The sequence below is a fragment of the Glycine soja genome, chromosome 14 (genome assembly GCF_004193775.1).
Source record: "Glycine soja cultivar W05 chromosome 14, ASM419377v2, whole genome shotgun sequence".
NCBI classification, from domain to species: Eukaryota; Viridiplantae; Streptophyta; class Magnoliopsida; order Fabales; family Fabaceae; genus Glycine; species Glycine soja.
In genome coordinates, this window is record NC_041015.1 from 48,327,838 (window position 1) to 48,339,488 (window position 11,651).

Sequence of the window (11,651 nt, forward strand, 5' to 3'; positions counted from 1 at the left end):
TGGTCATTTTTGAAGGCTGACACCTTTCTTTTCTATCTACATCTCTATGTGTCTCCCCTTCAATTGGCATTATCCAAAACAATAATGGCCACCACATCTAGACACCCCTCTCGTAATAAAACCCCAAAACAGCACTTCAAAGTGTGTTTTTGTTTCAGGAGAATGTTTAGGCTCAAGGGGACTGAACCTCCTGACGAAATCAACACTGTTTTTGAAGAGTATTCACTGGATGGCATCATGAGCATGCATGACCTGGGCAATTTCTTAGTTCACTTTCAAGGAGAAGAGGAAGGTGATTCCATCAACAAACATGCTCAAACCATTTTTGACAGTCTCAAGCATCTTAACATATTTCATAGGAAAGGCATTCATGTTGAAGCCTTCTTTCGTTATCTCTTAAGTGACCTTAATGGTCCCCTTGCTGAGGTAATATTTGATTAACTACTAAAAAGTTTAAGGATCTTGTTAAGCAGTATTCTAAGAACGGAATTAAAAGAGAAAATATTTTATTAAAAGTTATATGAAAGTGTATTTTTATGCATTTTAATAAAATAAATTGTTTTTACTTTCTTAACCAGGACACTGGTTAATATTTGTTAAAGTTTAATTAATTACCTTAATGGTTTGAATGCTTCATTATAATTTGCATATAGTCTATCTTTTAATAAAGGTTTCAAGTTTTCTCATATTTTGGTGTGTTTTGGATCTCCAGGTGCACCATGACATGAAGTTTCCCTTGGCGCATTATTTCTTATACACAGGCCACAACTCCTACTTAACTGGAAATCAAGTTAGCAGTGCTAGCAGTACTTCTGCGATAATAAAGGCATTGAAGAAAGGAGTAAGGGTAATTGAGCTAGATTTATGGCCAAATTCCAGAGGCGATGATGTGCTGGTTCATCATGGAGGGTATGGGTTTATAGTTTTCAATAGTATATTAGGTGGAGAGATCAATACTTAAATTTTCTAGTATATCAAAGTAACATGTAACTTGATAGATATGTACCATGATAGATATGAGAGAAAAGAAAACATCATATTATATCCTCATTTAGGGTGAAATTGTTGAGCGAAATCCTCTTAATTAGGAAAGATACATTGTTATACTATTTATAATAGTGGAGATTTATTTCTCAACTAGGTCCTATGTTTTTTCCTTTACTTACATTTTAGAAGAATTTTTAGTTTTCACATTAACATTATTTCTATCATATATCTCCATATGTATTTATTTAGTGTCCATTATGAATTAAGAAATGAGAGTTTGGATTGATATAATCCCCAACAACCTCCTTATAGCAAAAACACAAGAAAACCAATCCAATATACTAATAATCAAATTTCTTGCCTTAATTAGATTAACTAAAACCAAATGCTTTGGTCCTATGTACCAGTATATATGCCTTATATATGTATATAGACTTTGTTTAACGTGCATTATGCAACTTTCAATGTTGCTATATATCTGAAACTAATTGATTTTTTTAAAATGGTAGGACTCTGACTTCTTCCGTGAAACTCAAAGCTTGTCTAAAGGCCATTAACGACTATGCATTTTTTGCCTCTCCGTATCCCGTTGTTATAACTTTCGAAGACCATATAACTCAATTTCTTCAAGCCAAAGTGGCCCAGGTTCGTATGGTAACTCATAACACGAAAGAGACTAGGCCACGATCATGCATGCATGGTTTGAACTGTAATTACACTTTTTAGTGGAAATAAATTAATATACTTGAATGCATGCAGATGGTCGATGACATATTTGGAGATATATTGTTTCGCCCTGAATATTCACAACAAATGACACAATTCCCCTCCCCAGAACAATTGAAGGGAAAAATTCTAATTTCAACTAAACCACCAGAGTCTCCTGAAAGTCAGGACCAGAGGGTACGAGAAGAAGCACATAGGCTTGAGTACGATGATGATAGAACTAGAGTCAATTACAAGGTAAAAACAATTTGAAGAAAATTTTGCTTATGTTAACAAAGTGTAGTTATAATTTTGTGAAGAAATAATTACTTTTTTTTTAGATTAAGTAATTTTTTTAGGATTAAATATGTTTTTGCACCTATAAAATAAATCTGTTTGGGTTTTGCTCCCTGTAATAAATTTTATTTGATTTTTATCTTTCTAAAATAGAAAACTAATACTTTTTTGTTTTACTATTACGTGGCATCGATAAACTTCTTATGTATCTAACGAAATGTCACATGATCATTCAAATAACATCCAATAATGCTTACTTAATGTCATGTCAACACATGACTAAAAAAATTTGATCCCTAGCTAAAATAAATGGGATTTATCTATTCTGAAATGAATACCAGGATTAAAAATAATAATTCCAAAATTTGAACGACTGAAAACTAAAGTAAAAAACTTACATAGACCAGAACTAAAATTTGCTCATATTATATTGATGAAAAAATAATTTCAAATTGTAAAGAGATAAAAACCAAAGGAAAAATATTTAAGAACCAAAACAAATATTAGATCCTTTCACAAGAATGAAAACATATTTAACCCTTGTTTTAAAATATAAAAAAAATGAACCAAACATGTGCTAATTATAAGCCTTTTGTAATCAGCTTCCTTGTGTTGCCTTTTCGTCATCAGGATGATTTAGAGGAGCAAGAAGAGGAAGATGATACTCTTGAATATAGAGATTTGATTTCCATTCGTGCAGGGAAGCCAAAAGGTAAGTTAAGAAACTGGCTGATTGATCATGAACAAGTCAGGCGTCTTAGCTTGAGTGAGCAAGAGCTTGAAGATATCGCCAAAAATCATGGAACTGACATTGTCAGGTGATTTCAATATTTTTTTTAGACATACTGAACCTAAGTAATTTTTATTATTATTTTTGTGCTAGAATTTAAGCTCATACATGTTTTTTTGTTAGCTTAAAATTAAACTTAAGTAGCTCTCTTTTACTCTGGCGCCAAGACATGTAGAAAACACTAAACATGATTTTCTAAAATTACATGGATTATATGTTAGTCTTTTAATTTAAAAGTAGTAGTCTATTATTTGTTTTTTAAAAAGTCTCTTTGTTAAGTACTTTAAGAAAATTTCAGCTAAATTAGTCTTTAAAACATTTCATCTACTGCCAAATTAGTTCTTAAAAGATTTTATCATGAATATAGAAACATGTTATATCTTTGAAAGCAAGGAAGCATTCACTTGGTGAATATCGGGGACAATTGCTCCCACAAACTTTTGAGATTTTCTTAACATATTATATAGGTGTAATTATAATTTGTCACCATGGTTTGAAATACAATATAAAAAAACTAATCCATAATGAGTCTTGTTCTCACAATACCTGTTATCTATACCAAAAATAATATGATAATATCATTATATTTGAGAATTGAGATATTGATTTGGCAATTAAATTCAACTAACTTGGTGACACATGTAATTTTGGAATAATAAAATGAAGTTCATTGATATTTTTTTTAACCCCCATGTTATTCACCATTACAATAGTTGACATTGTTCCATCCTACAGATTCACCCAAAGAAATTTGCTTAGAATATATCCAAAGGGTACTCGTCTGGACTCGTCTAATTACGATCCCATGATTGGATGGATGCATGGAGCTCAAATGGTAGCGTTTAATATGCAGGTTAGACTTTGTTTTCCATAAGAATGAAGAAATTTGGGCCATATGGATGTAACAAATGACAATTGTGAGGTTTAAAGTTGGTTCTCTGTTCTCAGGGAAAGGAAGCTACATGAGCAACCTTCTCTAAATGGCATTAGATAGGAACTCATGCGAAACTAGTACTCCTGATATTTTGATTGTGTGAACCATGCACCATGACAATAGCATAAATTGTAGTGGTTTATATGTGATTGTTATTTTTGAGGCATTGCATTTTCATTTGATTTTCTAGAGGTTGCAGAGACATACAAGAAGAATTTTCGTTTCCACCAATTTGTAACCACTTCCCTACCTACTTCTCAACTGTAGATTAGTTAAGGACAAAATTTGATTTCCCTTTTTATTATAAATGTAATCATTTTTTATCAAGAGCATCTAATTCAGTTGGTTGAACGATATTGTAAATCCTCATACTTGAGTTTGTTTCCTACTTACAAAAAAAAATGCATTTCAGTTTTGTGCTTTAGTTAATTATGCACATATCACAATTTGTAGAAGACAGTTAGAATCCTCAAATGGTTAGGATAAGCAAAACAACAAAACCTAATAATATTAAGATTAAGAATGTGAATAAAGCAGAGCTCCACTAGGCCACATAAACTAAGATTTTTCATTAACCATTTCAAAAATAGCTTACAGGCCTCAACCTTTGGTGAATGGTGTTATTTCTTTATTCCTTATGTAGTCTAAGGGGAAGTATATAAAGCAGAACAATGTAGAGCTGAATCAAACTCTGCATTTTAATACCCTATAATGACTAGCAAAAACCGCATGAGAATCTTTTCTACATTCTTATTAGTTCTTGCAATGCTAAGAAATTCGGTTTCAGCTTTCCATAATTTAGCATTATGAATAGAAATCATAACAGGTTTCGTGTTCACTTGCAATTTCTTTTCCTTAAAGGGTGGTGGGCACCATCTTAGGTACATGGAAGGAATGTTCAGAGCCAATGGTGGTTGTGGTTATGTTAAGAAACCAGACATACTGTTGAATGTTGGTCCCAACAACGAGGTTTTTGATCCAAGAACAATTCGACCAGTCCAGAAAATTCTTCAGGTGATGCGAATGTGCATCTCAATTCATATTTAAGGAGAAAAAAAAGCACAAAAAAAAAATATTCAATCCTCATCTAATTTAAATATGAATAAAGCAGGTTTTGGTATACATGGGTGAGGGGTGGCGTTCAGATTTTGGCCCAACACATTTCGATTTTTATTCTCCTCCTGACTTCCGTGTAAAGGTAATACTTTTGATCGACATAGAAATTGAGTTTTAAAATTGTCATTGAGTTTTAGTAGGAGTAATGTTATTTGTACATAACATTTTCATTCACTTTCTCCCACACCTCAGTTTTAAAATGTAATATCAGAATTTATTTTAAATTTATTGTTGGGTCACGTATCATTATTCTTAGCCAATTGTCCTAGGCATGAGTTGTGTTGTAAAGTAGAGTAATTGATACCTAATCTTCTGAGTTGTTCCTCTCGACCTCTCCTATCCTATCTATGAACTAAGCTTACAATTTCCATTCTAGAGTGGTTTGAGATAGCAAAATAGTTGTGGCATAACACCCCATCAATGTTAAGATACAAACTTTTCTACTTTAATATTGGAATAATTGAACCCATTGGTATACAATGGTAAAAAACACATTTTGAGACAAAATTCTTTTGTACTTCCCCTCTCTCAAAACAAATGTCACTAGAAAAAAAATTATCCCAAATAAATTTCATATTTAATTTTTTAATATAATATTAATTATTTTTTTATTAATACCTTTTAATAAATGTCAATTTAACTTTTAATCTAGTATTAATACTATCATCTTCCATCTATTTGATAAGGTTTGTTTGATAAAATTATAATTTTTTTCATTTATTTATTAATTTTTCTTAATATATATAAAATAATGTATAACCACATTTATTTTGAGATGAAGGAAGTAGTATCTTTCAAGTACAAAAATATCATTTGCTCTAGCACTACAAATTAAAAGGACCAAACTTGACAACTATGTAAAATAACAAAAAGATGAATGATGGTGTATCTTTCAGGTTGGTATTCATGGTGTCCCAGCTGATAAAGATACAAAATACACCAGAACAGTTGAAGATGACTGGGTACCGGTATGGAACGAAGAGTTCAGCTTTCCATTGACAGTTCCAGAATTGGCCCTCTTATACATCAAAGTTGTTGAGCGTGACTTTTCTGGGAGACATGATTTTGGTGGACAAACATGTTTACCTGTGTCAGAACTAAGACAAGGAATCCGTGCAGTTCGTTTGCGTAACCGCAGGGGTGAACTTTACAAGTCTGTAAGGCTTCTCATCCAATTTCATTTTGCTGATAGCACTGCATAGAAATCTCTGTTGTCATGTTAACTACTGCATAGGTGCTAAACTGCTAATGTTGTTAACTAATTACCTCCTTAAAACCATTTTCGTATATAAGGAAAAAGTAATGTTAATTCATTCATGGACTGTGAACTGCTATTATGTGTTTGTGGCTCTTCTTACTGAGTGGTTATGTTTTATGATTGATTATGTGATTGAAATGAAATCCCAGTTAAACTCCATGCATATATCTATCTATAATCTATTCATATTATGGTTGCCGATGGGTTTGGCTTATTGGTCAACCTCTTGCTCTTTGATAATTATATTGCATGGCTTGAGTTTGAATGTACAAGTCTCTTTTGATAAGTATTATTTAATCTGATTACAAATTCTCGTTGATTACTAAATATTACACGGGATTAAAAATGTCAGCATAATATATATAATATGTTTGGATAACAAATAAAAAATCATGGCCTTACATGAAAAAATATAAGTATTTATTTGTTGTTTCACCTTCATTATAACTTTTGGAGAAACACTGATAAATTTTAAATGTGATTAACTGGTAAGTCAAACATTAATTTCATAATTGGTTAAAAAATCAAAATTTGTAAAGATACTCTGAAATCTAAAAAAAATCAAATAATTCTAATTAGGGTAATTAAAAAAATTAATTATTTTTTACTTTCAAACTAACCCAGATACACTAATACATATACACAACACAGTTCATAAATAAGACAGTGTTTTTTATTTCCTGAGATTATTAATGTTTCGGACACCATATAATAAGTATTTGACTGATTTGAATTAAGCTGCACAAGGCTACTATCTATGATAAATTTCTTCTTCTAAATTTTAACTTTGTAAATAAATTTATCAATGTAAAAATATCATGCTCCTTTAGCAAAGGAATAAGGGATTCGATCTTCAGCTCGTATGTATATAAGAATATTTGTTAAAAGATGCTAACTTATTGATAAATTAACCTTTCACTTTCAATTAGAAAACACGCAGAAAGAAAAAAAAAAAAAAGTCGCGGATATTGAAACAATCCTGAGTTGCTACTTGCTAGTCATGTGTGGGAAGAAGAGAAATGGGTCTGATGAGAAACGAGGTGAAGATACGTCATTAAAAATTTAAACGAATCTTATATTTTCTTTTTCTTCTTTTCTGCCTGCTTTAAAAACAAAATTGGAACCGTTAATTATGAAACTTTACCCACACCAATTTGCACCAAATGAAAAGCATACTCTAGAGCTAGGAAATGGGTCAAATATTTAATTTCAAGAAAATTCGTGGTATATATTTAATTATAGTCTTTTGTAAATTTTAGCATTGTAGTTTGTTCATTAGTAAGAAAAATTGTTTTTATAAAATTTATTTTTTTTAAATGATATATGCATCTTTTGTATTAGATTTTTGGAAATTTATCTAAATTAATTATTTATTATGTGTATTTTCCTTTTAATTTATATTTTTAAAAATTTTCGCATTTAAGAGTGTACATTCAATTTTACAAAACAAAAAAATAGTAATTAGCGCCATTGATTTCTCTGTATTAATAATTTTGTATTAGTTCAACACCCGCATAAATAATATAAAAATATATATCAATAAAAAAAAACCTAAGAATTACTACATCATTGAAGAAAATTAAATGAAATTTTAAACACTTCTGATTTTTAAATTTTATTCGAAATCTTTGTTTCGCTTTTTAAAAATCAAAATTTTGTAGCAGGCATTCATGTTAGTTATTTGTGCACCCATGAGGTCGTGCAGTAGGGCTAAGCACGAGTAGGGGTGCGAATAGGCCAGGAGGCCAGGCTTTGAAAGGTCTGAACCTGATTTATAACCTATCAAAGACTTTTATTTTGATTCGACTTGGTCTTTTTAAAAGCTTAATCTGGCCTGATAGGCTTCTTAAACGCATTCTTCACATTAAATCTTTAATATTCATTTGCTCTAGAGTAGTAAGTAATAGGAAAGTTAAAGAAAAAGGAAATATCACCAGGAATAGAAAAGCCAATAAAAATAATGAGAAATATAAAGGGACACATGACTCACACCTAAATTGTAATTAAAGTTTTACTAGGAATAGAAGTTATGGAGCAATAATGTGTAATCAAAGTTTGATAATTTCAAAAAAAATTAATTGTATCCAAAAAATAATATAAGTATATATTGGTATCCAAAAATAATATATATATATATATATATATATATATATATGCCGGTCTATCAAGCTTATAAGGCTTTTTAATAAGCCCTAAGTCTGGTCTATTTAATTTAATAGGCTTTTAAAAAAGCTTGAGCCTAACCTTTTAATTACATAGGTCAGTTCAGGCCAGGCTTTATGTAGGTTAGGTCGTAGGCCCCTGTAGGTCGGCCTAGTCTATTCCCACCCCTAAGCACGAGTGAGGTTCGGGTTCAAAATTCTCAACCCATTGAAAACCGAAACTCATCATCTTCTCTTTACCTGCAACAACATTACTATCAGATTCTGGAGTTTAGGAGTTAAGAATATATGAACTGTGGGTTGCAGCATGAACCGGCGTAAACTCTCTGCTTCAAAGCTTTAGTAGCATGCAAAATTGTGGTTTTTTTAATGGTTGTTTCTCTACTCTCTCACATTTTCTCTTCCATTAAAAGCATAGGACTGAGCAAAACTTTCATTAGCATGTACTCTCTATACAGCAGCACCATGAGAGCATCTTTAACGCCCGATTTTTGAAGTCAAGAATTCTTCTTCATCATATCTATCTATCACTATACATACTTTGGAGTTTTTCCTCTAAAACTTTCAAGAATTACCCCATTTAAAAAAACATTTTTTAATGTTTCTCTCCCTTACTAATTAATAAAATATATTTAAGTGAAATAAATTGTAAAACCTATAAAAGTGGCTCAAAACTTATAAGGAGGATCTATCAGTATCAGTAGAGTAAAAAAAGAAGGTTCTTACATCTAATGTGATACCATAAAATCCACAAAAAAGTAATCCAAGAACCCAAAATTGATTCTATTACTAAAAAGATGTTCTGAGAGAAAAAGTGACATAATGCTTAAGGAGTCAGTGTGACATTCTTGAGCGAAGCAAAGTGTCATGTGCATAACAACTATATTCAATGAGTGTGAAATTTATTTATGTTTTATTTGTCGATCGAGTTCGGATACCAATGGATTCACCATTTTAAATTTGAACCCGACCATGTCACAATGAATGGAACCGACATTTTCAACCCGATCACCCATTTATTCATTATTAACCATTTGCTTCTATCAATTTGACTTTGGGTACCTCAGTTGTCCAACGAGTGTGGCTTTTGTGCTCACACCTACCGTGGAGAATGCTTCCAATAGACCATCTTTGAGGATGTTGTTTCCTACACTTTAAGTTTTTTCTTACATTTCTTTTTGGCATCCAGAGTGACTGATCTGAAATGTAAAACTATATTCTAGAATGATGATAGATTTTGACTCCTAAAATGATCAATCCAAAAGGTAAAAAAAATAAAAAATCCAAAAATGATGCAAGAAGCAACTTGGAGGTGTAGAAAGCAATAACTCATCTTTGACTCTAAGGAAGTGTTTGGTAGGGTTCACTTTCCCATTAATCCTAAAACTTGGGAAATTTAATTGTCCATGTTTGGTATGCATTTTTAAGAAATATATTACTGAGAAACTATGATTTTTGAGAATCATTTTTAACTTGCATTCCCATAAAAATATTATGTTATTCTTATTAAATTATTTAATGTGGTAATTACAGGTAAAAATATCATGTAACTCTTTGATTCTTAGAAAAAGTATCTAAAGATTCTCAATGGTTAATCAAATAATTTTTCTTTATTCCTAAGAATCATGATTTTTCAGGCATGAAAAACTTTATTCCTTGTAAAACACCCCAAAGATGCATGAGACTAATTATAGAAGTGGAGATGTTCACAACTATTGTTTACCTAGCAAACTTTGGGCGCATATGAAGGCTTTGGGGTTATTCTTCCTACACCATATAAATTTCTTCTACACCCAGCAATTGAAGTTAAAATAAGTGCCCTTCAGTTAAAACTCAAATACACATATCCTTTCACACACCATTCACTCACGCCTCCTTCCCTCATGTTGCACCACAACACCATTAATGCCTTCTTTCCTTCCCTATTGTGTTGTGAGTCTGTCCCCTCCCCTCCGTTATTCTTCCTGGATTCATCTTCTATCCCATCTCGCCTCCCTGTCATGAGTACCATGTCTATGTTTGTTTTTTTTTTTTACTGTGTTAAACCCATACGGATTGACAATTTGTATGGTACATGCAAAAAGGGAATTCATATGACCATATGGATCGGCAATCATATGAATCACATGGATTGACAATCATATGGATCACACGGATCGACAATCGTATGGATCACACGGATTGACAATCACAAACTCAATGCGAACTACGAACGAACCACCGTGACAATGCACCTCGATAAAACCAACCACAACATGAAAGGAGGAGCATAGCCAACAAAAAAACGCAACTGAATGGTGTAAGAAGAAAACAAAGAAGGAAGGAACGAAGAAGAAGTAAAAAGGGATAAGGTTGGAATTTTAAAAATATGTTGGGTGTAGAAGAAATGTTAATGGTGTAGGAAGAAAATCTCAAGGCTTTGTTGGACTTGTAAGAAGGTATTCTATAAGGCCCAAGTTCAAATGAAGGGTATATGTGATAATAAAAAAAATCGAAAAAGTTAAATGGGACTGTACTTAGCCAGAAGGTGAAGTTGATATGGCAAAAGCCTGAATTCTATTGTGGTGGTTAAGACAGTTGCACACGGTAATACAGGGAGAGAAACAAGTTTATGGATCCTCTAACCAAATCAAGTTTTTCACATCCAATTGGGCTCGTTAATTACTTATTGCTGTCCTCTCATGGTCATGTCTCAGGTTTTGCCATTGGAGTTTCTATTTCTCTTGTTATTTCAATGTAATGTTTCCCCTTTCTTTGGGTTAATACCCATTTTTTTACATATAAATTAGATTGATTATTTTAAATAAAAATAATTTTAAGATTTATATTTTATTTTTAAAAAAATATTTCAACAAGAACCATTTTAGAAATTTTTTCTGAACCTCATCTTTTAATTCATCATTTTCATCTTTGTCTCTGAATTAAATTTTAATATTTTTAAAAAATTATCAATAATAAAAAATAACCTTGTATCACAATTTAATTTTTTTATTATAAATTTAAATATAATTTATTTGTACAAAATAATTTAATTATTTATTATGAACTTTAAATATAACAATTTATTTATTATAAAATTTAATTATATAACATAAATATTTGTCTTGTGCATTACACGTACTAAACTACTAGTTAAATACAAAAATGAAGTGTAATCTCATTTTGGAAGTCTCAGTTCCTAAATCAACATTATCAAAACCAAACGGGTTATCATATTGATTAAACTAATGAATTACTAATAAAACTGCATATATATATATATATATATATATATACATATATATATATATATTCAATACGTAGAATATATTGTATAAAAAAAATTGTCATACATATATAATATATTAACTACATGCTTTGGTGAGTTGCTTAAAATTAATTTGAGCATCAAATAGAATTTCA

At 30.9% G+C, this 11,651-nt stretch overlaps 1 protein-coding gene across 1 annotated transcript; it reads left to right on the forward strand.

Moving 5' to 3' along the window:
- On the forward strand, window positions 1–6,290 carry LOC114384533 (phosphoinositide phospholipase C 2-like). The gene is made up of 9 exons (XM_028344225.1): window positions 1–426; window positions 713–909; window positions 1,497–1,632; window positions 1,747–1,950; window positions 2,620–2,807; window positions 3,515–3,632; window positions 4,575–4,727; window positions 4,825–4,911; window positions 5,726–6,290. The coding sequence occupies exons 1-9, from the start codon at window positions 85–87 to the stop codon at window positions 6,029–6,031; spliced, it is 1,731 nt and encodes a 576-aa protein (XP_028200026.1). The 5' UTR covers window positions 1–84; the 3' UTR covers window positions 6,032–6,290.
- The last annotated feature ends 5,361 nt before the right edge of the window (window positions 6,291–11,651 follow it).

Excerpts from the sequence above, each read along its gene's own strand:
- LOC114384533 (XM_028344225.1), top strand. The coding sequence starts at position 85 with ATGGCCACCACATCTAGACACCCCTCTCGTAATAAAACCCCAAAACAG. Across the intron at positions 1,951-2,619 it reads GAACTAGAGTCAATTACAAG|GATGATTTAGAGGAGCAAGA; the intron begins GTAAAAACAATT and ends TTTCGTCATCAG. Across the intron at positions 3,633-4,574 it reads TGGTAGCGTTTAATATGCAG|GGTGGTGGGCACCATCTTAG; the intron begins GTTAGACTTTGT and ends TTTTCCTTAAAG.